The sequence below is a fragment of the Penicillium diatomitis genome (genome assembly GCF_028827545.1).
Source record: "Penicillium diatomitis strain IBT 30728 chromosome Unknown utg000012l_segment0_segment0, whole genome shotgun sequence".
Classification (NCBI taxonomy): domain Eukaryota; kingdom Fungi; phylum Ascomycota; class Eurotiomycetes; order Eurotiales; family Aspergillaceae; genus Penicillium; species Penicillium diatomitis.
In genome coordinates this window covers 298884-324605 of record NW_026623184.1, presented here as the reverse complement: position 1 = coordinate 324605, position 25722 = coordinate 298884, and the positions used below count along the sequence as shown (strand labels likewise).

Genomic DNA, 25722 nt, shown 5'->3' with positions numbered 1-25722 from the left:
AACAGCAAGTTCTCGTTTAGGAGAAAATTCCTGAGATCTGGAGCGCAGGCACAGAAGCTTCCACAGTAAGTGAAGGCTGTGTGCCCTCTTGCTCTGCCCTATCAACTTCATCGACAAAGCTATATAGTATCGAACGTACTATATGACTGCTGGGTGCAGAGACTGATCTGGAGCGCCAAACTTTTTCCATGAATGCATGAGGCAAGGTGGGATTTTCCTCGAGCTGAACTCTTGATGATGTCGAGATATTTCCTGAGCCGAAATCACTCGAGAACATTTGGAGTCGAAGATGGTACATGGGCGATAGACGCAATCGAAAATGTGAGTCGCGTGCTCAGGGCTATCCAATTGATGTCTCGCAATTTTCGCATGCCCTTGGTCCCAGGTCCCGTTGAAATGTTGCCGCTCAGGTATTCCTTCTCTGACTTGACAATGCCCAGAAAGCCCCTCTTGGGTTTTTTTTACACCCCTTCAAAACACCGGGCCAGCATCACCGCAGCTCGAAGCTATGCCCATGCCTCCGAGAATCCAGTCGAGCACCATCACATTCCGTACATTGTGTGCTGCCGAGGACACATCTCCCTCGTTCGGCAATGGACGATCGGCCACGATGGACCAAAAAAAAGGCAGATATGATGTATGAAAACTCCTCGCACTTACCCATCTTCTTTGATTCCTGTTCCGACCTTGTGATCATCGTGATCAGCGTGAGGCGTCCCGGCATGGTGATGACCATGAGACTGGTTGTGGTCCACTCCATTGTGACCTCCAGAGTAATAGTCTTGCTGAGGGGCGGAGTGATTCTGGTGTGCGTCCATCGACGAAGTATTGTAGCTGGGAGCGACGGTCTCTTGAGCAGGCGGTTGCACCGGGACCGAGTCTGGAACTTGCTGTGCAGCAGGCTTTGGAGCCTCTACCGCAGAAGTAGCACGGTTGGTAGAATCATCGGCGTCATAGCTGGAGAACATATATTAGCTTGCTTCCGATTACAATATGAGGTGAGATGCAAACCGTACAGGTCCGCGAAAAGATCATCGTCAATGTCCCCGGAGTCAGCCATTGTTCCTGAAGATTAGTCAAACTAGGTGCCCTGAGACAACGATGAATTGCTGGTTGAAGTAGGCCAGCGGACTACGAGTGATCTGAGTCAATGGAAGCGATTCTTGCAGTGAGCCAGACTGTTGTTGATTTTTTTTTCGACGCGCAAGTGAGTGAAGGAGTGATGGACCACTGGAAAGGTAGGAAAGGCGGAGTCACGGACTTACATACATCCGTGGCAGTGGAAGAAGGTTTGCTGATCCGGATAAGCGCGCTCGTAACGAACTTGCTCAAGAGTCAGTAGGCATTGGTAAGTTAACCGATTCGTGTTAGCATCATTAGAAGCTTAATTTTACTCCAAGTTGAAAACATTTGCTTTTAGGGTATTTGTTCAGCCTTGATTGTCTTCTTCGTCTAATTCGACTCCCCAGATATTGCTCTTTTGGGGCACGTGATAGACCATCAGATGCATTTCTGGCCCATTAGGAAGGTGGTGAACAGGGCGGTCAACACTATGAGTTGCAAGCAGGGGAGTAAGTGGCGTGCGAATCTGTAGCCAGACGGACCAGTCCGCGACATCTACAACCAGCATTGAACCTATCTTTGGTCTCCACCTCCAATTGCATTGACCTCTCCTGAGATCGTGTATTTGGCCAGCTGTCAAAAGCTGCAATGGGTGTTTGATCAGGACATTTAATCTATGGCTTAGCTGGAGAACGCATCACCATACCCACTCCTCGGCCGCCCCGCATTCAGTCGCCGCTGAGACCAGGTTACGTCGAGTAGCTAAGAAGGTAGAGAGGCATGGCACACAAAAAAGGCCAACAGGTACGTATCAACCGCTTGATGCTTCCCAGAATCTCATCATGAAAGATGCTAAATCATACTTTCTAGGAGATGGTGCAGGTCGGTGCGTCTTAACACTCTTTATCCCCGCATTGTCTCGCCCCGCGAAGCTAATATCAAGCTTGCGTTGCTAGGCAATTCCGAGTATGTTGTTAACCTCACATTTACACCTCCCCTAAAAGCGCAACCGGTGGATAGCTAACGGCTCTCTTAGGCGTGCCGAATCTCCATTCTGGGCTGGTCGCAGTGTATCACTCAATCAAAGCTCCTCGAGAGTATATGGCTCAACCCCTGTCGTTGGTGCTGCATACTCCCATGCCGACATCGTCCAGTGAGAAATCTCCGAAAAGCTTTGTGCTGCACCTAGTTCGCGGATTCGAGCAATGACCACGCGCTTGCTGACAAGTCATGATCCATACAGGAGCGCATTGTCTCACCAAAGAACCAAAACCCCGCCTCGGTTGGCAGGAAGCACCCACCATGCTGGGTCCTACATAACGAGCCGCTCGGCGAGCATGGTCGCATCACCACCTCGACAATCATATCCTGGATTACAGGCGAATAGCTCGAATGAGTGGGGCCGTGATCCAGTGGACGACGACGATCAAGATGACGACGATGACGATGACGAAATAATTTATGATGACGACGAAGACGAATTCGGATTGCCTAGTCTTGCCAGTATGAGACGGAAGAAAAACACGTCTTTGAAGTCCGGAAACATTGACTTGGACATTTCGACGAAAGGAAACCCTTCATCCTTGGGATACGGACTTGCGGCTGCGTCAAGGCAGCGCGCCAACAGCGCCGATATTGCTGAAGAACGCGGAACACCAATGTACCCAACTGCGCGAAAAACGGAAGGCAAGATTTTGCGACCACAGTACAAAGATATTCTTCAAGGTATGGCGCAAGAAACATCGGCCCTGTATTTTTATTTGAAGTCCTGTTATTGACCTTTGAATCCCCTTTAGATCCTGCGAATGCGCTCAACTTGATTAACCACTCAGCCCCACCTACCAATGCTTCTCCAAAGGATAGAGAGATTCACTCTAGCCGCATAACTCGCATTAATAAGTTCAAGCGCATTCTACAGGCGAGTACGGTATCGCTCACCGAGCTCCGCGATCTGGCATGGTCTGGGGTCCCTGAGGAAGTGCGTCCAATGACTTGGCAGCTACTGCTTGGATACTTGCCCACGAACAGCGAACGTCGTATCTCGACCCTTGAGCGAAAGCGCAAGGAGTACCTCGACGGAGTGCGCCAGGCATTTGAACGGGGCAGCGGAACCGCTGCGAATCCGCCCACTCCTGGCGCCGGACGTGGACGAGGTCTCGACGAAGCCATCTGGCACCAGATCAGCATTGACGTTCCGCGTACGAGTCCGCATATCCCACTCTATGGATACGAGGCCACGCAGCGGTCCCTTGAACGCATACTCTATGTATGGGCCATCCGCCATCCAGCAAGTGGCTATGTCCAGGGTATCAATGATTTGGTCACCCCGTTCTGGCAGGTATTCCTAGGAGTATACATCACTGATCTCAACGTCGAGTCAGGCATGGATCCTGGTCAACTGCCGCGGAGTGTCTTGGATGCTGTCGAGGCTGACACTTTCTGGTGCCTGACCAAACTACTCGACGGCATTCAAGATAACTACATCTACGCTCAGCCCGGCATTCACCGCCAAGTGAGAGCTCTACGTGACCTCACGAAGCGCATTGATTCCGCGCTAGCCAACCATCTAGAACAAGAAGGCGTGGAATTCATGCAATTCAGTTTCCGATGGATGAATTGTTTGCTTATGCGGGAAATGAGCATTCGGAACACGATAAGGATGTGGGACACGTATATGGTACGACGAGGGTCTCTGTTTGCGTTTCAAATCTTCAGAAGAACTAACAGTCTTCACAGGCCGAGGAGCAGGGCTTCTCTCGATTCCACTTGTATGTATGCGCTGCCTTTTTAGTGAAGTGGACCGACCAACTTGTCAAGATGGACTTCCAGGTATGTGACTTTCCGCAACCACATGGATGATGCCTGGTGTACCAGGGCTGACCATTAAGCACAGGAGGTTATGATGTTTCTACAGGCACTACCCACAAAGGACTGGACCGAGAAGGATATTGAGCTCCTTTTGAGCGAGGCCTTCATCTGGCAAAGCTTATTCCAGGATTCACGCGCTCATCTTCGGCCAACAGGAAATGAACCTCCTGAGAACGGTATCTTCTATTGACAATAATCATTAATTCATCATTCTGTGCCGGACATACTTCATATTTTGGTTGTCCGTGGGTATCTGAAAGTAGCGAGAAGGGCGGGGACAATTCTTTTTCGATCAATCTTCCGGGTCTCTCGATCAGTTAAAGTGGATGCCCTTCTGGTTGAAAGCCCACAGCAACTTCAAGAATTCGTTCTCATCACACATTCTTGCGCGCTTGTCGGCGAGGCCAGTCTCGTCTTCCAGCACCTGTCGCACCTTCTCACGGACCAGCTCTGAGACCTTTCCTCGCTTTTTGCGCTGAGGCTTGCTCAGAGCTTGTTGAATACGTGCATTTGCCTCCTCCTTGAAGAAGTCGGGCACGTCATCATCATCCATTTCCATGACTTCGTCGGCAACCTCCTCGTCAGCTTCCTGTTCCTGTTCTTCACCCATATCCATCATATCACCCTCCGCATCTTCCACGGGGCCGTCCTCCACAGGGATGTCGTTTTGAGCACACCACGTGCGGTAGTTCTGCTCCAGCATGTTCATGATGCTGGGTGTGCCGATGAAACTGGCCCGAAGCGTCTTGTTCTTTCGCACAAAGGCAATGCGCAGCAAACCGTCCCACTCCTCGTAATTGATCTGTGGCCGGGGAACCTTGGGCACCATGCGAATCACACTGGACTCGACCAGGGGTGGAGGTTTGAAGTTGTTCTTCCCAACTTTCATGATGTGATCGATCTTGGCCCACATCTGGGCATTTACAGACAGTCGACTGTAGAGCTTGTCGCCAGGCTTGGCGAATAGACGCAGAGCAAATTCCCGTTGAAACCTGTATCGCGAGATGAAAATGTTAGCATATGACCACAATCTAATTTCATTATATGCACACGGTGAATATGAGCCATTCAGTGGCGTACGCACATGAGAACACAGGTCCGAGGAGCGGGTGTAGTGGCAAGTAGCTTGAAAGTAAGAGGAGAAGAGATCTTTGAGGTTCTGGTCAGCTGTCCATCTGGTAGACTCTGTGCAAGGACGTGTTCACGGATGAGAGCAACGTACCTGATAAGGAGTGTTACTGATGCAGACATCAAAGTATGGCAGCTCTGTCTTCATCACGTCGCCGAGAATGACCTCCAAGCGCTTCTGCAGAGGAGTTCCTTGGAAACGCTTTGTAACTTCGGCAGCCATTCGAGGATCCAATTCGACCGCGATCACCTTCTTGGCCTTCTCCAAAATCTTCGCAGTCAAGTTACCAGTACCGGGACCGATTTCGAGAACGATCTGATCGACAGACATGTCAGCATAGTTCTATTGATTAAGGTGCATTGAGGGATGCTGACATCGCTTTGCTTGAGATCGGCTTTGATCACAATTCTTGAATAGAAGGATTAATATCTGTCCCAACCTGAACTCCTCAAGTCGAAAGCGCACTCACTGCTCAGCGATACCGGGGTTCTTCAACACGTGCTGACCGATGTCTGTGTTCATCTTGAAGATACTGTGCGCAGCCTTGGTCTTTGCGGCGGCGTCTGCGTGCGCATTGTTGCGCTTTCCCTTTTGAACTTTAGGCATTTTGGTTGCCTTGATTGTTCAATGTTCAAATATATAGTCGGAAGAGCCGGGTCGAGTGAAGCAGATATCAGATATACGACAGCAACGTCTGGCAATGAAAAAGCCCGCAACTTGTTATTCCCCGCGGACTGCCCGATGAACTGTGGGCGACTTTTTTTTCCTGGGTTGCGATAAGACTCTTATCGGCAGTCGGGCCTACTTTTCTACGGGCCCGCCCTCCGTCTCTCTTCCGGGCGTTGATAGCTCTCAGTATCGCATCGCATTCGAGCTCAACGGCTTGATACCTGTGCCTCACAATGGCGTCTGGACGCAAGGACTTTCTCAGCCAGCAGGCGCCTGAGAATTATGTGGCCGGTCTCGGTCGTGGTGCGACTGGTTTCACCACGCGATCTGATCTTGGACCCGCGCGCGAAGGTCCTACGCCGGAACAGATCCAAGCTGCGCTGACGAAACGAGCAGCGCTCCTTGGTGCAGCAGCTCCTACAGCTTATGGAGAAAAGTCCCGCGAGAAGGGTGGCAAGGAGGAGAAGGAAGAGGAGGACGATGAACGGTTTCAGGATCCCGACAATGAGGTCGGCCTGTTCGCATACGGACAGTTCGACCAGGAAGATGACGAAGCGGATCGCATTTACCAGGAAGTCGATGAGAAGATGGATCGTCGTCGCAAAGCTCGAAGGTGAGTCATCGTCCCCTATGTCCATTGTCTTCAAAGACGATTTGTTCATCGGGTCTAGTTCCCCGTTTGATGGATAGATTACCGACTTTGCATCGTTCGCCACCTATAGGGAAGCCCGCGAGAAGCAAGAACGTGAAGACTACGAACGCAAGAACCCGAAAATTCAACAACAATTTGCCGACTTGAAGAGGTCGCTCGCGGCAGTCTCAGAAGAGGACTGGGCCAACCTCCCGGAAGTTGGTGATCTTACAGGCAAGAACCGTCGCGCCAAGCAGAACCTTCGTCAGCGATTCTACGCTGTTCCCGACAGCGTCATTGCAGGTGCTCGAGATTCTGCGCAGTTCGACACCACAATCGCCGATGACGGCACGGAAGGTGGAGGAGAAAACGCCGACGGAACAATGACAAATTTCGCAGACATTGGTGCCGCTCGTGACAAGGTTCTCAAAGTGCGATTAGACCAGGCTGCGCAGGGCTCATCAGCCACCGCGGCTTCTTCGGGAAGTGCGACCAGCATCGACCCCAAAGGCTACTTGACTAGCCTGACGCAAACGGAGATGAAGGCCGGTGAAGTTGAAGTTGGCGATATCAAGCGAGTCCGACCTCTCCTGGAATCAGTCACAAAGACGAATCCTAAGCACGCCCCAGGATGGATTGCTCTCTCGCGTTTGGAGGAACTCGCTGGCCGCATCGTGGCGGCTCGTCACGCTGCAGCCAAGGGCTGTGAGCTCTGTCCCAAGAGCGAAGACTTGTGGCTGGAAAACATTCGATTGAACGAGGGCCACAACGCGAAAATCATTGCTGCCAACGCCATCAAGAATAATGATCATTCGACTCGACTGTGGATCGAGGCTATGAAGTTGGAGACTGAGACGCGTGCGAAGAAGAACGTCTTGCGGCAGGCCATTTTGCATATCCCTCAATCGGTTCAGATCTGGAAAGAAGCTGTCAATTTGGAGGATGACCCGGCTGACGCCCGCCTACTTTTGGCCAAAGCCGTTGAGATGATTCCTCTGTCTGTGGAGCTGTGGCTTGCTTTGGCGCGTTTGGAGACGCCGGAGAACGCCCAAAAGGTTCTCAACGCAGCGCGTAAAGCAGTTCCCACCAGTCACGAAATTTGGATTGCCGCTGCTCGACTGCAGGAACAGATGGGTACTTTCGACAAGGTCAACGTAATGAAGCGTGCTGTGCAATCACTTGCCAAGGAGAACGCCATGCTCAAGCGCGAGGAATGGATCGCCGAAGCCGAGCGATGTGAGGAGGAAGGAGCCATTCTCACCTGTGGTGCCATCATCCGCGAAACACTCGGATGGGGATTGGACGAAGATGATGATCGCAAAGACATTTGGATGGATGACGCCAAGTCCAGCATTGCTCGCGGCAAGTACGAAACCGCTCGCGCCATCTACGCGTATGCGCTGCGAGTCTTTGTCAACCGTCGTTCGATCTGGCTTGCGGCCGCGGACCTCGAGCGAAATCATGGCGACAAGGAGGCTCTTTGGCAAGTCCTCGAGAAGGCCGTGGAAGCTTGCCCACAGAGCGAAGAGCTTTGGCTCCATCTTGCCAAAGAGAAGTGGCAGTCAGGTGAAATTGATGATGCGCGACGAGTCTTGGGTCGTGCTTTCAATCAGAACCCCAACAATGAGGATATTTGGCTTGCCGCTGTCAAGTTGGAAGCCGATGCCAAACAGACCGATCAAGCTCGCGAGCTACTCTCGACAGCTCGTCGTGAGGCTGGTACCGACCGTGTCTGGATCAAGAGTGTCGCTTTCGAGCGGCAATTAGGCAACATCGACGAGGCTTTGGACCTTGTCAACCAGGCATTACAGCAATATCCCAAGGCTGACAAGCTCTGGATGATGAAGGGTCAAATCTACGAGTCACAAAACAAGTTCCCTCAGGCACGCGAAGCGTACGGTACCGGCACACGAGCCTGCCCCAAGTCGGTTCCTCTCTGGCTTCTAGCATCGCGACTTGAAGAGAAAGCCGGTGCAGTGGTTCGAGCTCGATCTGTTCTTGACCGAGCGCGTCTCGCTGTACCTAAGAGTCCCGAGCTCTGGACTGAAAGTGTTCGCGTCGAGCGACGCGCTAACAACATTGCTCAGGCCAAGGTTCTCATGGCCCGAGCCTTACAAGACGTTCCTGCATCAGGTCTTTTATGGAGCGAGAGTATCTGGCACCTTGAGCCGCGGGCCTCGCGCAAGGCACGTAGCCTGGAGGCCATCAAGAAGGTTGAGAATGATCCGATCCTGTTCATCACGGTTGCACGAATTTTCTGGGGTGAGCGCCGCCTCGAAAAAAGCCATGACGTGGTTCGAGAAGGCTATCGTTGCGGATAGCGACTATGGTGATGGATGGGCGTGGTACTACAAATTCTTGCTGCAGCATGGCACGGAGGTAGGTTCGGATGTTTTGATCTTATTTCAGGCAGCCCAGAAATCCCTGCTGCTTTTCGATTGGCCAATTGCTCACATTTATTCATTTTTGCACAGGAAAAACGAGCAGACGTGATCTCAAAGTGCGTCATCACAGAGCCCAAACACGGCGAAGCATGGCAATCCATCGCAAAAGACCCGGCTAATGCATCTAAGCCAACAGAAGAAATTCTGAAGCTTGTTGCTGAAGCGGTCAATTAAGATTACGAGATGATAGTTTTGAAACAATGTATTACGACGGAGTATCTTGTCTATATGCACAACGAAGGCGTCTGTTTGTTATTTCTATGGTCATGGATGGCGTTTTGAATATGAATTATACAGACTCAATTAAAGAACGATACCTTTCTTGACGTGGAACGGACGTGGAAGATACGTGAGACGCACGGGACTCTCCTTTGAGGTCAATTTAGGACTTCTCCAGTCCATAGTCTTTAGAAGAATCCTTCCTTCTCGTCTGCCAACACTCAGTATTTCTTATCGGTGCCAGTGGACGAGGCTGACTCGTGAGCTTCATAATATGTATGGCTTGATCTATCATCTTACAAGGTGTACAATTTGATCGAGGTGGGTGAGACTCCACCATTGAGCGCTTATACCCATGGCGGTTCTAGATTGTTCTAGAGAAGGTACTGGGATTGATCAATTAGTAACTTAGTGGCATTTGAAGTGTGGATTAGGTAGTCCTCGAGAGGTGGATACGCTTAAGTTTTAACTATACTATGCTCCACAGTCCACACTGTGATCCCGAGCCGTACCCCGGACTCGAAGGCAACGGAGCGCCTACAGGTCTGTTGTGGCAGACAATTCGGTATTCAAGACTATGGGCGCTTAACTTCGATTTTTGGAAATGTTATGCGACCTGAATCATGAAGTTGATCACATGAGCTTCACCGGGAGAAGAATTGGACCGAGCCGACGTGGGTTGGCGGCTACTAGTAGCTGGGAAGTTATTTACGTACTTCCCCCTGTGCCATCATGCTGGGTATGTCATGTCGAATTCAACCCACAGTGGATTCGCAATTCTGCAACGTGATAGCTTATCCTGAAAAACACTCAGCGCCGTACATTGAAAAGCTTCGATGGATTCGCCGAACGGGCTAAGACCCCGTTGATTGCTTCACGGGGAAATCACCTGGGAGGAAGCCAAGGAAAAAGAGACGGACATACTCGATGAATTGAGCAATCATGCCCAAAGAGTCAAACTTTTCAACCATCCGTCACAACACATTCATGTCATAAAATATCTCACTGCTCATCCCCCTGGCCTAGAGTCAACGGAAGAGATTTACGTCGCAGATCAGGAGGATTGGGTCCACGGATCCTTCAATGTGTGCATCTTGATTCACATCGGTGGTCACAATGCGGGTGGTCGCAAAGAACGTCCCCTGAAATGATTGGTAATGCGGTTTCCCTTACCATATGGCATTGGAGAAGACCCTCATTCAAGCAACTCGGATGAAAACGTTCTCTGTGAGGCTGGCACACACGCATGGATTGAGCAAAATTGCGCAACTGTTCCTATACCTCGGCTATGTGGGCTCGGACTTTCGAATGGAAGAACAGTGAGTGACCACTTCATGGCCTATCGTTGGGGGATCAGTGCTTGAACTCAATTGTCCCAGTTCACCTTGCGTGATAATTTACCTACGCTCATTCGTGCTGAAGAGCGTTTGCGTCGCTCAGTACTACCAATGTCTGGCTACCCAGTGCCCTCTTAATACGTTCCGCATCCTCGCAAAGCTGAGCCTTTGGGAAAACCGTATTTATTGATCGAATACATCGATCCATCACGAGGCAAATCGCTCTCTGAAACCTGGAAAGAAGGACGCCATGACACCGAACTTCGCAGCAATTTCTTCCATAGCTTGTCACGCGTCATTTTGGCTCTGGCCCGAACCCCATTGCCCAAGATTGGCTCATTTACGCTCGATGGCGATGGATATCTGATCTTGAGCAATCGTCTTCTTACCATGCAGATTCAACAACTAGAGAATGAACCCATCCCAGCTGGTCTGCCGCGAAACCTGACCTACGCGTCTGTTGACGCCCATATTTGCGACAGACTTGCGTTCCACGAAAGTCGACTCAGGCGTCAGCCTAACGCAATCATTGACATACCAGATGGTGCTTATTAAACGTCTGCATTGGCGGTCATGAGATGTATATGGTCTTGTCTCTTTCGTCGAGAATTCTCTCGAGGGCCATTCTTTCTCAACCTAACGGACTTGAGCCACCGCAACATATTTGTGGACGACAAGTGGAATATTACATGTCTTGTTGATCTCGAATGGGCCTGCTCGCATCCGATAGAAATGATACAGCCACCGTACTGGCTGACAGATCAGGTCGCCGATGACATTAAATTCGAAGAATACGAAAGCATTCAAGCAGAGCTAACGAAGGCATTTGCCGAGCAAGAATCCAAATGCAAGTCCGATGACCCAGTCAGCTTCGACTCTGTCTTGCAACAAGGATGGGAGAGAGGAACATTGGTGTGCACTTGCACTCAGAAGCCCCATCAGCGATGTTCTCCATTTTCTATGACCATATCCAGCCGAGGTTTACTAAGTCGCACCACGACAACCCAACGTTTTGGGAATTCGCAATGCCCTACTGGACATTCCATATCTATTCGTTTATTGAGAAAAAGGTGAGATACAAGGAACAATATGATGTCTCTCTACCCGAAGCATTTCAAGCCCGAGGCTATTTGTGTATATAGTATCTGGCTTGTTGACAACTTTTATGTGATCTGTCCCTAGGTGCTGCTCTTGCTTGTATCACCGTGGTTTTTCTTTGCATAAACCTCTATCGCTTTCTCGTGACCATGAAGCTCCTTTTTGTTTTTATTCTTCCGCGCAGTATCGCCAGACGAAGTAAGCTGTGCAATGTCTCTAGGCCTCATCCTCACGAAAGCCTCGGCCTACTCGACGTTGCCGTCGTAACTCGAATCGGAGCTTCGGTCCCCCATCTTGCTATGCGAGATTTGAAACGCACGACCGGATTTCAAGCTATGGCAAAAATTGCGTACTACTCGAAGTTTGACTTAAAAATACAGTCTGACTTTCACGAGGTATAGAATATATCCGTGTCTGGGCACCACAGCGTAGCCCCGTGTATGTACTATCAGGTCAAGTCGTCAGTCTTGGGGCCCATTTCTTCGACACCCAAGCAGAAAGGTCTACTGACACTCAACGAGAATGAAGCTCAAAATTTGAGGTTTGGAAGAGAAAGCGCTTATCAACCCGACTCTGAATTCAAGACAGCAAGGCTAAAGGCCAGGGAGGTCTCGAAAGTTGCTCTTTATATCAAAGGCGCCCAATCCACAGCGTTGCATCAGACTCTTGTACGGATTACTCGAGCAAGCCGGATTTTCTCGCAGAATGGTGTTGATATTGGGATACTGACTCGTGTGTGTCCCTATATTCGAGCCAACGACCTTCGATCTACCGTAGAAAAGTCATTGTGTCTTTAGGATACTTGCATACTTGGAATTGATATCCTAACAGCAAACACCATCAACCCCTTGATTCATCACATGGCTTTCGTTGGTCATTGAAGAAGTCACCGTCATGTATCCAGTATCAAGAGTATTCAACAGCATGATGTAAGTGCGAACTAATAAGAAAAATATTGTCCGCGGTTTGAACCGTCCTAGGACCCCCTTCACTGAGTTTCCCACCCATCTAGCCTGCCTGGCCACTTCACTATTGTGAATTGGGTACTTCAGATATTTCAGCAGATTCCGAGTAAGTTGGATGATCCAACACAACTCTGCTGCTGCTGCTGCTGCTGCTACATAAGCAATCAATCACAGCGTCGAGCCGTAATGTGCTCATTTTGTAGTATGAGGCTGTGCTGCACTGTGATTCACCAAGAAAAAGGGTGACATGCTTCGCGAGTCATCCATTCATACTCGATACCTAGGTCTCGGGCGGTTGATCAAGCGATCATCTGACTCTCACTACGACTCAGATCCTTCTGACTTCCAATTGTATCTGCCATGACTCATAAAGAACTGCCCGAGCGAGGAATGACTCACAATTGAAACCATATGTTGGAGACATCATATCCAGTAGAAGGCCTAGTAGGTCTGCCAGTCAAAGTCATGACATCGAGGCGGTTCTTGACAACGTACCGCGCCCTGATACCCAAATACTCCCGTCTACCTGCGAGGTCTAGTTCCACAGAAATTTAGTAAGCCAGTCAATTTTATAAAGACAGCAGTGACAGGTTTTCAGCGTTGGTGCGACACTGTTTGCCGCCTTCCATTAAGGGAGCCACCTCATGCTAGAGGTATACTAGACGGCAATTTGAAAGTATGAGAACTACCAACCTCTTCGCACCTCTTTGAACTTCTTTTATGAAAGCTACATTCCATATAGATATACTTAGCGGTGATCCAAGTATAATGACCAGTCAGTTCTGAGCAATCATATTTCGCGGCAAATTCTTCTTACAAATGACTTTTCAAGACAGAATGCTGACCACACGGATGACCTTTCCCGTCAGGGCCAGGTCTTTCCCACGCTCTTCAAAGCTGATTAGGTTGGAAATAAATTCCCAACCACGTATACGGAGCGATCGGGAGATTTTTGACAATAAGACCTTATCGATTGATAATCTGAAGATAGGGCGCAAAGACACCCCTGAGTTGAAACTCTCCAATATAAAAGTGATGTTGCTTCGGTCTGACTACCCAGAGAGACTTATAAGTGCCGATCACCTTGGGTATGAACATCGGGACGCGCTCACGCCTACAAGCAATAGTGGCTGCGTACTTCTGAGACAAGAGCTCTTTAAGGAAACAGAATAGATTTATCGACGAGCCCAACTAGGGCGACAGAGAGTGCTTAGAGACGAACATCCACACCCAGTTTCCAGCGTCAGGCCTTGGATCTGTACTTCGGAGTTAAAGGAAAACGCAAGAAAGCAGAATCAATGCACTGACGAGCTCTATCAGAACAAATGAAGGTGCCAGAACACGAGCATCCAGAGAGTATTGCCAGTGCCAATCGACTTCGTTTGTCGCTCAAGAGACGCACTGCCCATTTGACCTGAGATATGAGAGGGAACGGTTGTTGCAATGTCAACACCTGTCCACGACCTGCCAGGTCTGTGATAGATGCTTGCCTGCATGACTTGTTCGAACTTCGAAGGACCTACCCTGCAGGTCCAAGAATCATGTGATACATGAGAGTTTCTCTCCTTGCGTGTACCGCCCTCTGTTGAACCTCGTCTTAGTGAATCTCGTCTTAGTTTACGAGGATTGTTTCTATTTATCGCCATTTTTCCATGCTATTCTTTTTCCCACAATCCTCTTCTTTCCATCGCTTCTTTTCTTCTCCCTACCTTGCCTCCTGTATTGTTTCGATACTTGTCAATTCTTCTCTGCTTCTGGTTTGCCTTTTCACCAGTCACCAATACATTCATTATGCCTTGTTCTCTCTGTGCCCCCGCGTACTCGAATCAGCGCGCCCACGAAGGAGCCTCTACATAGTACAAGGACTAGGGAAGAACTTGCCTTCACATACATAATACTGACTCACTGAGGTGCTGAGCTCTGAATATGCCGAGGCACTCATTTACCAAGGAACCCTCAAATATCTAGATCGGTCGTACTGAGCACTCGAAACAAGAATGAGTAAGGAAGTGATCGACGATAGTTCGATCCCCTATTGCAGTGCCCTGGTGGACAGGGAGACCTCCTCCAGCTGGAGGCATAAAGACCATCAACCGGCAGAGTGACGGTTCTACCGACTATGATAAAGGTTTCGTTGTAGTTAGGTATACAAATAAGATTGGAAGGTTGAAGGAAATTTGCAAAATTAGAGCAAGCCAAAGGAGCAGTAATGGAACGGGTATGGGGGTATCAATTCTGGGTGCTTTTCTCCTGAAATTTATCAAGCAGCCATGGACAAACAATCGTCGAGCAAGCTACCCAATTGCTCGCGGTCCCAAGCAGCGCCTCCTTCCCAGTCGGAAAGTTCGTCATCTTCGTCGTCGTCCAGGTCCATTTCGTCGTCATCGGGCTTCTCAGGCTTGGGCTCGTGAGAGGCACTGGCGCCGTTTCCAAGACGATCTTGTTTGCTCGTATCGAGCTCGTCTTCGAAGTACCCACCCATGACCTGGTTGATCACGAGGGGCATATGACCGAGGACGCCGCGGCTGAGCTCAAGTGTGAGCCGGAGATCTCTGACACCAAGCGAGCGACGTGTCGCGGCTTCTTTCGCCTCAACTGGGAGTAGACCGGTCGCCGTGTCTTTGGCGATCTCACCTCGCGTGAATGCGAGTTCTTCACGCTCTAGTTGCTGCCGGTAATTGCGCTTCATCATACCGTTAATGGTTCCCGAGGGGCCATTGCAGCGCGTGCGCGAGAACACCGCAGACAAGACGTCCTTGACGAAGGTCTCCGTGGCGATCGCCATGAATTCTGCACATGGTAGACTGGCGCCACCTGGCAGGGACTCTTCGTAGCACATTGGGACCATTCGAGCGAAGATCGACTCGGCATCGGGAAATTCGCCCGTGTCCGCAGCCAGCGGTTGCGCATATCGTTTGCGAACCTCTAGCTCCCAATCTGAAGACAGCCACTCGTATCAGTATGTGCATTCTCACCTCACCCACCGCTGATTTCTCTCACCGAGACCACAACATGTGACCACTTACTCGTTTTGTTCAAACCCCCAGCACTCGCAGGAACCTGACTGGGGAGCTTGATCTGTTTCGCCTGGTGGTAGATTTCCAACTCCGTCGCAGGTACGTCGTTGGGGTCTCGCTGCAATCCAGAGATCGTCTCATTAGCAATCGTGATATTCGTGACCCTTCACTTCTTCCACCCCTTCGTGAGACACAAACCTCAGGAATGGCCTTGATTCTGCGCCGATCCCGCGGCGGCAGCTGCATCACCTCCGTCTTCAATCTCTGCTCGGCCGCATCTCCCGACACCGGCTTGGACACCAAGGACGGCTTATCGTTCGCCGAGACCCAGTTTGCGACGCCATGGTCGGGGAGGTCGCGTGTGAGATTGGCAAAGATCGCGCATATGAAATTATTATGTAGGTGTTCGATCTTTGTGTCGGCACACAGGAAGTAATCGACTCGCGACGCGTACTCGTGTTGGTTGCAGTGTCCTGTAAATTGAATAAAAGGGTCAGGAGGTCTGGGGTTGACTTGGTGGGAGAATGGGAACAGCGTTGCGAAGGAGGCTCTCCGCGCACACGCGCGCGCAAGACGGACCCCCGAGCCACAATGAGGTAATAGTGGTCTTTTTGTTCGCGAACATACGACGATTGAATTGAACACCAACATACCTAGTAAGAAGGAGGCTGTAGCATCCTTGTATTCCGCCCACTTGTCGCCGATGGCGGCCTTTAGTTCAGTGTAAGCCGGTTCCAGGTCAAGGCGCGGCACCGAGGGGAGACTTCGTGATGACTTCACCGTCGTGGATGAAGTTGTCGTGGTGGTCTTGGTCGCATTAGATGAGTCTGGGCGACTCAGAGCCGCGGGATCGATTTGCATGATAGCGGGCGGACGGGGAGGAGCGCGGCGAGGCGAGGCCGAAGGGCGGCTGGGTCGTGAGGATCACGCATTCATGAAGACGGGCTCGGAGGAAACGATGTTGATTTTGGAGGTTGTGAACGTGGAAAGGAAACGAGTGAGGGAGTGAAATGGATGAAGCGACGATGGGAATGGTAGATAATTGATGAAAGGAGGGTTGGGCGAGGACGAGAGGTTGGAAGTGAGGTTTCCGAAAGTTGCAGCTGCCCCCGCCAGAAACGGACGCTCTCGTGCTCCGCGAACAGACCAAAGACGACGAGGTACAAACAACTGCGATTGAGATACACTGTTTGTTTTGATTCAATCTGGGCTACCTGGGTCAAACACGATGGTGGAGAGCTCTAGCAAGATTTACAATCAATTACTTGTTGATTCTTTCACATATACACGGGGAATTGATGAGGAAAAAGAAATCCGGGGTAAATGGTGAGCAGTTGGTATTTAAGCCAGTTGCAGCATGTCTTCACTCCAAAAACCAAAAAGCTGTCCAATATCCGCCAATATTTGGTGGATTTCTTCAGAAAATTGTCCGGTGACGAGAACTAAAATCGAGAATGATCAGAGAATGATCAGCGAAAGATCTGACACCTCTCCGACAGCCCTCTGGAAAGGGTCCAAACTGGCATAGGACTTACTATACGAATACAGCAGCGAGCTTTCTTCCTCGGTCGTCAGCAGTGACACATCATTGTCTTGCCGATATCGATATATCCGCGCGAGTAGTCTGTCTCGAGCATGGTCTATACTAGGCAAGACATCGTTGAGGGGGTATTCTAGTTTCATCGAAGACGCCATAACTAACGAGAAGCAAGGAAGAGCGAGGTTAGAACAACACAAGGGACCAGCTCACATAAAAAGCATGAAAGACCTACCGGAGAGAAGATGACTGATTCGAGCTGAGAGCTGATGCCTCTCTGTCGCAGTATACCGAAGAAGACTGATCTCACCATCGGTAGCAGTCTCAGTCTTCATTAGTTCAAGGTTCATCGCATTCAACGCATTCACCATACTTCGGGTGCGTTGAATGATATTCGTATATGTCTTTGCTGGAAACGCGCTGCGAAGCTCGAATTCTGACCGTGCTGAAGCGAGCAGAGTCTCCAAGCGAGTGAGGAAGCGCTCAAAGTCTAGCCTCTCACGCGCAGTCAGGTATGCGACAGCCTTTCTCGTTTCAACCATAGCTGATAGGGGATTCCGTCTCCAGATTAGGCTGAGTCGAAGCCACAGCATACTGAGGCTGTCCTTCAGTCTGTCGCGCGCTCGAATCGGCCAGATCAACCGGGTGATGATCACACCCCAGAGACAGCCGGAAAGCACAGCGACAACTCGATGAAGCGCAATCGCCCCAATGACAGGCTGTTGCCCGCCTTCGTCCTTGTCACCGTCTGCTACCTCTTGGGTGAGCGAATATGCATATAGAACCGAGAGATTATATGTGAGCATAATAAATCGTCCCAGCGGGCCGTTGCCCTGGACAATGGTGATGTAGGAAATCCAGATAGCCATAAGCCAGCCGAAAATGGCAAGGACAATTCCATTGCCTTGAGAAATGTACCAGGCCAGGATTGCCAAGACTGCGCCCAAACAAGTTCCCAGGAATCGAGCGGATCCCACAGTGTTGGATGCACCGACGTACATCGAACAAACCAGCATGTATGACAGAAGACCCCATTCTCCACGCCAGTGTTGGTAGAAAGGTCTGGTGGAGGGTAGGAATGCCGGCAAAGCATAAAGAGCCGCACCCGCACCAACTTTGATAGCGAATCTAGTGTCATCGCGCCGCAGCCATCTAAATGATTTCCAAATGCGATACCCAAGTCGTTGCTTCACTGTATTCTCAGAGGGTGAAGTCGGTCGAATGGACGTTGGAGCGGGAATCGATGCATCGGCTCTGAGAGGTTCCAGAATCTCCAGCGGATTGCTCATGCCAGCGTTCTTTTTCCGCCAAAATTTGAGCCAGTTCCAGGATCTGCCGCCGGGTCGTTCATCCAGTTCAAGCTGGAGCTGATCCAAGATTTCGAGTAGATCGTGCAGTTGCTCGCCGAACTCGAGAAGCGAAGAGCTGAAGTGACCACAGCTAGCAGAAACTTCTTCCAAGTCCGCTTGGGCTTCGGGCGTTCTCAACGTGATCGTCTCGATTTGCTGGTAAAGTGAATTGAGCGTTCGTTCGCGCGATTTTTGATAAAGATCGAGAGCACAATCCAGGCTGGTGAGTAGCCGACTGTGAACGGAGACTTTATATTCGGGTGCTGGCCCAATAGGTATTTCATTGAAGATCTCCTTCAAAGTGAAGGCGAGGGACCGCTTTCAAGGAAAGGTCAGTATTACTTCACTCAACTCGCGGAAACGCTTGCGATCAAGACATACCATGGCTGGTCCCAGGTGGGAAATGAAGAGCGTAAACACCTCCGCAGGGAGCAGAGGCTGCTTGGTCGGCTTCACTCCTCCATTCGAGTCTGGCGTACCGGCGGTGCCACCATTAGTAAATTCTTCCTCGGGTTGCTCGTCAATAGGTTCGAGAAATGCTCCATCGGGGAACGACCAGGAGCGTTCCAAGGAAGTGTAGTAAGTAGGATGGGGCGGACCGGATTGTCCGGTCGAATTTTGCATTTCACGATCAAATGTTTCCCGAATCAAGCTGAACTGAAGCAATGCCGCACTGCGCAAGCCACCCATGTTATGGGTTATATCCTGGACCCAACGAACGAGCTTCTTTTCAAGTCTGTACTCTCGTTCTGTACCGGCAAAGTAGTGCTCGAGCTTTGCCTCGCGGATCAATTTGTCAAGCTGGCTGTAAGCCTTTTTGTGTTTCGTCTCTGCCTCGATGAACACTGCTGATTTGAGCTCGTCTTCAGATCCGCTAAGGAAGCTCTCGGTGATCAAGGCTAGCATCACAGCCAATGTGTCGGTCGTGGTAATCAAATTTGCACGGAGCTTTTTGCGCGCCGAGATAGGGAATATTGTGAACGAGACGGCACCCGCAAAGACCACCCCCATGATGACCATTTTCAATACCTGAATAATCTTATTCAAGGATAAGTCTCCATTCTGCACCGCACCTTCCTTGGTCAACACTGTGATCGTGGACAGGGCAGTGAGCGAGCATGCCACATTTACCAATGGGTCCCCCAGTCTCTGCTTCGTCCACCCGACGAACCCCAGTCCGCCGCCGCAAAAGACGATGACAACAACTGCATGTCCCAACGCAGGGAGATCCAACGTATCCTGGAAGAAATTCTCCACGAGCATGCTCGTGATCGACAAAAAAGCTGAATACCAGAAGGCGAGCATTGCGCAGATCAATGCGCGATACATGCTTCCTCGCGATCGTGCCGGATGGAAGTACACGGTCACCGTTGCGACCATATGCTTTCCCTGCTGGTGGCCCAAGAACGCCGACAAAGTCGGAACAAACGTGGCCATGGAGCCGAGCAGATAGGCCAGGCTACATTTTAGCACCCCGATGCCCTGCTCGGAGGTGATGAAGCTCAGCAGCCGAGCCCACAGCTGTTGCGCCTGCTTTGACAGCCATTCCCCGTACCCATCATGATGTGGTTCGATTTCCCCCGTGAGCAAACCGCGCCGCTCTTCTCGCGAGTCGCCCTGATTGTCCGGTGGGCTTGGTCCATGAGCGGAATCGCGGAGGCTGACGAGCCCTTTCAATCGCTGACCGGTTCGCGGGAGGACGAATGTTGCATTTCGCAGCTGTGATTGAGCCGTTCATTTAGTGTTTGTCCGAAAATGTTCGCTCGCCATTTTTCTCACCTCGCGCGCCGTTTTGGGTGCGCTTCAGGGCTGTCTGATTGCAGAGCTCAAAAAGCGTCGATCGGGCACATACATACCTTGGGTCGCAATAAGCGGCGGGAGCTACTGGGAGCTCCCCCAGATTCAGACGGCGCCATTCAGTGCGGCTCTCCCGCCCTCGAAAAGCGAGGTAAAGTTAATTTGAGTATGGGCAAGATCCCATTGTGTATGACAGTATTTTTTATCGAGAAATTGATGTTGATTAGACGGGAGAGGAACAGAGAGAAAAAGTGCGTCAGAAAACGAAAGCTCGGTAGAGCCATTGCGCATTGGAGAATGAAGCTATGACGCCCACTCACAAGGCTTCAGACCTCCACTTGGTCCACTCCGTTTGAACCGGCCGCGCAGCCCTGCGGCCACCGCAGAAAACAACATCCCGGTCTCATCTCACCCAGCCGGAACACACCCTTTCCTGGCTGCAAGAATTCGGCGACTGGCTGTGCTCTAAAACTTGATCTCACGAATATCCCAGGGTCATGGTACCGGGCCAAAATTATGGTTCCGGGGCAAGCGGGTGGAAGTCCAATCAATCGAGATACAGACAAAAAGCAGAAGAGGGCTTTCAAATAACTCGAAGAATACAGGCCTAGTATGAATGCAAGTCGCTCAAATTGGGATGGTCTACTTCCTTATTATAGACCTTCCACTTTCCACACTTTCACAGCAGCATCAGCCCCGACAGAGGCAATCTTAGATCCGCCCTCGATCCACGCGACTCCATTGACACCCTCCTTATGCGCGTTCTTGACCTCCAACCAGTCACCCGGCTTGGCCAAGCTCCAGACAAAGATGTTGGTGTCTAGCGAACCACTGACCAGATGAGTGCCAGTCGGGCTCCAGGCGAGCGAAGTGACACGCGCTGTGTGTGCCGTCCAGCGATCCGTGACAAGACTGCCATCGGCAACCTTGTAGACCAAGACACGACCACGCAGATCTCCCACGGCCAGGATTGAGCCATCGGGAGAGAAGGCCAACATAGAAATTTGGTTGCGTGAAGCTTGAATGTCGGCCTGGGCTGACAGGCTGGCACCGGAAACCTTGCATATCTGCACGGCTCCATTCTCGCCGCCGATGGCCGCAATCTGTCCATGCGCAGCCACGGTAGTCACCGGGAAGCTAGTCTTGTAGTCATCGGTCTTTTGGCCATCTTGGAAGATTTCGACGGCCTCGGCACCGCCAACGAGAACACTGGTACCGGCAGATGCAAGCCCCTTGGGTTGTGCGGTCAGCTTCGCTGCGCTGCCGGTATAGGTCTTGGCCGCCACATCGACGGACCGGATCGTGTCGTCCCACCCGACACTATAAATGCGGCCAGAGCCCTCGGCAGTCGGGGCCAGACCAGCAATGTATCCAGGGTGTCCCTCGCCCTCAATCTCTTCGGAGGAACCCGATGCGACATCCCAGCTGCACACACGGCCCTCGAAGCTGCCCGTCCACAAGGTTTCCTTGCCGTCGAAAGTGGACTGACCGAGTGAGGTGATGCTCTTCTGATGGCCTTGAATAACCCGACGGGGCTTGGCAGTACCCTCGGTCAAATAGTTCAGATCGCCACTCAACGACAGACTGATGATCAGGTCATCTGTTCGGCCGTGGGGCCACACAACACCGACCTGGTGATCACGAATGGCATTGGCACCATCCTCCCCAAGAGTCCAGCTCTGCGTCGCCTTGCCCACTTCGACGTCCCAAATCTTCACCGTCCGGTCTGCGCTGGCAGTGACGAATTTTCGCGAGTCCTTGGACCATGACACACTGAAGATGCTCCCCTTGTGCTCCCCTTCACCGATTTGACCCTTGGTCTCGCCGGTCTTGCCGTCGTACAGCCAGATCTTGCGATCCCCGCCGACACTGACCAAGTGCGTGCCGTCCGGACTGAAGCCCACGCCGTAAATATAGTTGGTGTGCTTGTCACCGATACCCGTGTTGAACTTGAACGGGGCGCCATGGTAGAAGACCAGCTTCTTATCGTCACCGGCGGCTGCGGCCCGAAGGGGTCTCTGCTGTCGGATCGAGACAGAGTTGATCTGTTGCGTGTGGCCGTAGATCTCGCCAACCGTGTTTCCACTGTCCCATGTGATACAATGGCCGTATCGCTGCTTTCCGTCACCTACGGCAATGATGCGCTGGGAGTCTCCGTCCCAGGCCAGGTCGTTGATGCGACCGTTGACAATGCTGTAGTCACCCTTGGTGATGCCATCTCCGACACAATCCCACACTCTCACAGTCCCAGTCGCATCACCACTTGCGACATAGAATCCGGAGGGAGAGAAGCGTGCGACCGTAGTCTGAGCCTTGTGCTCGGTGTACTGTCGGCCAACTGCGGGGTTGTCGATCGAGCGAATGAAGATGGATTTACCGGACTAAAGACCGAACAACTGGTCAGTGAGCTTGATCTTCTGGGATGATTCCACAGTCACACATCAAGGATTCGAGGGGTCGCACCGCATATGCAAGTCGCTCACCCTTGGCGTCCGAGGAGAGCTGGGTGGGTGCACCGCGGGTTGTGGAGGGGCTGGCCGCCCAGATGGATTCTAGAATACGAGAGACTGATCAGCATGTTGATTCTCTTGGGACAAAACAATGATCTCAGGGGGTTTCCTACCGTTTGTAATTGCCATGTGGAAAAGTCAACTTGGTGCTGGACGTGGAGGGGTTTGGATTGCGAGTGATCGAAAGGGAGCACAGCTCTGTCGCCTGTGGGTGTTGTAAGTTGTTTACGAGGCGGGCTGACGTATGCGGGCCAGGCACCCCTCAAGCGGGTTGAGCCGCACATCAACCTTTTGTCCAACTTTCTCAGGCAGCCAACTTTATCAGCCTCTGGAGTTCAATAACGTACATCTTACAGATTGTAGCGTGTCCTTCAATTCTTAAGCATCCAAGTATCGTACAATCGCATATACTATGCAGTACGACTGACAGTCTGCTTTGCGTGAGCCTGGAATATGAAGCCAGTAGTGACAAAAATCAAGGACACGCAACGTCGAGCTACCGCTGCTATATCCCATTGATTGTTTTGGCTGACGGCTTAGAACATTGGCCACGGCAGACAAACAAATCAACAGACTTTGCCGCCTGCCTCAAAGCTCGACGGTGGCTATTTCGTACCTTGAACTATAGAAGACAACAAAGCTCCATAGAGTGCCAACATAATATCAAAGATAGCACAACCTGAGATCGATTGCTTGACCGTGAACGCAGACGTAAGTCAACACCTCTCAGCGCGTGTTTAAGGAGGGATTTTCATGGAAAACCTCACTACGTCCGAATGTCGATGAGTCCACCAGTCCTTTACACATAATGATTAGTATAATCAGAGTACATAAAGCCCGTCATCCAAAAATGAGCAATGACTTGATGATGTCCGTGAGTCTTTAAGATATATGGCTTCGTCGCGCTTTCACAAAGTACATACTACCTAAAGTGACGATGACCAGATACTCAATCTCCTACGAGGGACAAATCAGACATAACAGTAGGGTATCTATTAATCTTACGTTGAGTGGAGCCAAGTTCGCCAAAAAAATTGATCCATGCTAGATAGACAAGAAACAAAATCCAACTCGTCCGCAACCCGATGCATGCCTACAAAGTTCCAAGCAATCTCAGCCGTGTAGTCCGGACATATAAGCTTCCGATTTAGTACATAATATATTTTGTGGAGGTATTCAACATATCAAGGTGCTGTGGTCTAGTGGTATGACGTCACGTTGTGGCCGTGCCAGCCCCGGTTCGATTCCGGGCAGCGCCAAACATCTTCTCTACATCTTTCCGAATTGGTGTAGTGGCTAACATCGCCGTCTCTCACACGGCAGCCAGGGGTTCGATTCCCCTATTCGGAGATCATTTTGTTTTTGTAACTTCGTGCCATGCGATGTTGCTTTTTTGCCTATCGAGACGTACTACGTACTACGTAGTATTCCTCTTCCGCCATGCTAATCGACTTCGAGGCACGTTTCTTTACTGAGAGGTGGGCTGTACCCAAGTTGAACGGTATCTTGAAAAGTGTCTTGCAAGCAACCCCACAACCTGATAACCATTATACGGAGTTGGAAACAGGTACATACTAAGTCCAGGTAATTCTCCCAAACGGAATATATAGTCTAAATTCATCAAAGCCGTCCCTAAGTCTAGGCAAACTTCTAAACGCGAGTGCTGTGAAGGGTGGTATATTCTCCGGTCTGGAAACTGCTCATGCATAACCTGCTCGATGGAGACACTGAGCATGATCCCGTAGCCATATTCCTCAGTGAATCATTCAACGCCAGTGCTCTGTAGAGTGTAAATAAGGAAGTGTTGTCGTCTTGAACCTTGGATGACATAGCACTTGACATAACATCAAGGATCCTCCCATTGAGTGATCAGAGACGATTACAAGTCATCTGAATCGCGACCACGGCCGACACAGACCCATAAGTATCCAGGCCTTGATGACTTGATAAATCTTTATCAGTGAGGATATCTCGCTCAATAATCAATGGCCTGGGACAATGCGCTTGTAAAACACGATAGAAATTTGTCATCCAGACTAGAAATACATATAAAAGCAGGCCGTGCGAGCCAGGCCGAAGGCTATGCTCTGTACAAAGTACAAACACACAAAACCGTTGAACCAACATTTCTCGATATGAAATACTCGTAAAATTGGAATTCCGGGACCCCGCGGCATCCTCTACCGGAACGAGTTGTCCAACCTGGCCTTCATGTCTGCCGCAAGAACTTCAGGGTGTCGGTGGACTGATGGCATGAGACCGAGGCCCATGGCTCGACGGATCGCCTTAGCAATCTTGCGCTGGTTGACTGGTCGTAAACCAGTCTGGTCGCGGGACTTGATCCGGCCGAGGGGAGACACGTATTCGGACATGATCGAGAAATTCTAAACAGGTAGAATGGGCTGTTAGTATTCAATTGTCTCCGGTCAGAATCACGCTCGGGATATGACTGTGGGCTTGGCATAGGCCGCACGCAAATAAATGGACACAAATCCCGGACGTAACTGATATCCAGCAATCACTCACCCTGTACAGCTCCAATGGGTTCAAGTTCAAAGCATCAAAAGCATCACGCGAAGGGCTCTTGCGTTTGCCCCATTTCTTCATCTCGGCCGGGCTGAGATCGTGAGGAGCATAGACATCACCAGCCTTCCAGTCACGAGTCTGAAACTTCTCAAGAGCTCGACTCTCGCCCTGGGCTTTTTGTTCCTCCAGGAATCGCAGGCGGTTGGGTAGTCGACGTCGGATCGAGGCTCTAGGGGCTATCGACATGGTCAGCAAACAATAAACTCAAAAATAATTCCCAAATAAAGACTGAGAGTGCCCTCTGTCTTTCTGACCGCGACTTACTCTGATTGTGGGAAGGGGAGGCGCGCTGGGAGGCGAAAGCGCTCATCGCTGCGGTCGAACTTGAACTCCAGCGGCAGGCCGAGGGAAGCACATTGGCGACATTACGAAGCAGTGGTGATGAGAATAGACTTTGTGACATCTTTGCAGAATTGTGTGAGGGTATGCAGACTCGAAAGTCACGATCTGCACCTGAAAGTGTTAGGATGTTGTACCGTCAGAGTCGCAGAGACCGTCGAGCGG

General features: G+C 50.8%; 10 protein-coding genes across 10 annotated transcripts; 4 read left to right on the top strand and 6 right to left on the bottom strand.

Annotated features, from left to right (window-relative positions):
* Positions 1 to 656: 656 nt before the first annotated feature.
* N7539_008088 (RNA-binding protein) lies at positions 657 to 1060 on the bottom strand (the record flags this gene model as incomplete). The annotated part of the gene is made up of 2 exons (XM_056937688.1): positions 657 to 957; positions 1017 to 1060. 2 exons carry the CDS (start codon positions 1058 to 1060, stop codon positions 657 to 659), a joined length of 345 nt encoding a protein of 114 aa, XP_056786780.1.
* Positions 1061 to 1904: 844 nt separating this feature from the next.
* On the top strand, positions 1905 to 4120 carry N7539_008087 (GTPase-activating protein GYP1; the record flags this gene model as incomplete). The annotated part of the gene is made up of 7 exons (XM_056937687.1): positions 1905 to 1948; positions 2019 to 2028; positions 2067 to 2215; positions 2306 to 2787; positions 2859 to 3739; positions 3799 to 3891; positions 3956 to 4120. 7 exons carry the CDS (start codon positions 1905 to 1907, stop codon positions 4118 to 4120), a joined length of 1824 nt encoding a protein of 607 aa, XP_056786779.1.
* A 123-nt stretch (positions 4121 to 4243) lies between these two features.
* Positions 4244 to 5665, bottom strand: N7539_008086 (dimethyladenosine transferase; the record flags this gene model as incomplete). The annotated part of the gene is made up of 5 exons (XM_056937686.1): positions 4244 to 4922; positions 5015 to 5079; positions 5153 to 5374; positions 5434 to 5467; positions 5529 to 5665. 5 exons carry the CDS (start codon positions 5663 to 5665, stop codon positions 4244 to 4246), a joined length of 1137 nt encoding a protein of 378 aa, XP_056786778.1.
* Positions 5666 to 5961: 296 nt separating this feature from the next.
* N7539_008085 (U4/U6-U5 snRNP complex subunit PRP6) lies at positions 5962 to 8977 on the top strand (the record flags this gene model as incomplete). Its single annotated transcript, XM_056937685.1, has 4 exons — positions 5962 to 6341; positions 6451 to 8602; positions 8661 to 8738; positions 8834 to 8977. 4 exons carry the CDS (start codon positions 5962 to 5964, stop codon positions 8975 to 8977), a joined length of 2754 nt encoding a protein of 917 aa, XP_056786777.1.
* A 777-nt stretch (positions 8978 to 9754) lies between these two features.
* Positions 9755 to 10173, top strand: N7539_008084 (uncharacterized protein; the record flags this gene model as incomplete). The annotated part of the gene is made up of 2 exons (XM_056937684.1): positions 9755 to 9761; positions 9923 to 10173. 2 exons carry the CDS (start codon positions 9755 to 9757, stop codon positions 10171 to 10173), a joined length of 258 nt encoding a protein of 85 aa, XP_056786776.1.
* Positions 10174 to 10179: 6 nt separating this feature from the next.
* N7539_008083 (uncharacterized protein) lies at positions 10180 to 10914 on the top strand (the record flags this gene model as incomplete). Its single annotated transcript, XM_056937683.1, has 3 exons — positions 10180 to 10341; positions 10402 to 10485; positions 10525 to 10914. 3 exons carry the CDS (start codon positions 10180 to 10182, stop codon positions 10912 to 10914), a joined length of 636 nt encoding a protein of 211 aa, XP_056786775.1.
* Positions 10915 to 14682: 3768 nt separating this feature from the next.
* Positions 14683 to 16300, bottom strand: N7539_008082 (TADA1 family protein; the record flags this gene model as incomplete). The annotated part of the gene is made up of 4 exons (XM_056937682.1): positions 14683 to 15359; positions 15449 to 15557; positions 15638 to 15912; positions 16093 to 16300. 4 exons carry the CDS (start codon positions 16298 to 16300, stop codon positions 14683 to 14685), a joined length of 1269 nt encoding a protein of 422 aa, XP_056786774.1.
* Positions 16301 to 16780: 480 nt separating this feature from the next.
* N7539_008081 (FUSC family protein) lies at positions 16781 to 20241 on the bottom strand (the record flags this gene model as incomplete). Its single annotated transcript, XM_056937681.1, has 5 exons — positions 16781 to 16881; positions 16975 to 17136; positions 17212 to 18643; positions 18707 to 20044; positions 20182 to 20241. 5 exons carry the CDS (start codon positions 20239 to 20241, stop codon positions 16781 to 16783), a joined length of 3093 nt encoding a protein of 1030 aa, XP_056786773.1.
* A 534-nt stretch (positions 20242 to 20775) lies between these two features.
* On the bottom strand, positions 20776 to 22761 carry N7539_008080 (WD40 repeat domain-containing protein; the record flags this gene model as incomplete). The annotated part of the gene is made up of 3 exons (XM_056937680.1): positions 20776 to 22503; positions 22586 to 22674; positions 22746 to 22761. The coding sequence occupies 3 exons, from the start codon at positions 22759 to 22761 to the stop codon at positions 20776 to 20778; spliced, it is 1833 nt and encodes a 610-aa protein (XP_056786772.1).
* A 2051-nt stretch (positions 22762 to 24812) lies between these two features.
* N7539_008079 (mitochondrial 37S ribosomal protein bS18m) lies at positions 24813 to 25621 on the bottom strand (the record flags this gene model as incomplete). Its single annotated transcript, XM_056937679.1, has 3 exons — positions 24813 to 25016; positions 25159 to 25394; positions 25483 to 25621. The coding sequence occupies 3 exons, from the start codon at positions 25619 to 25621 to the stop codon at positions 24813 to 24815; spliced, it is 579 nt and encodes a 192-aa protein (XP_056786771.1).
* Positions 25622 to 25722: the final 101 nt, after the last annotated feature.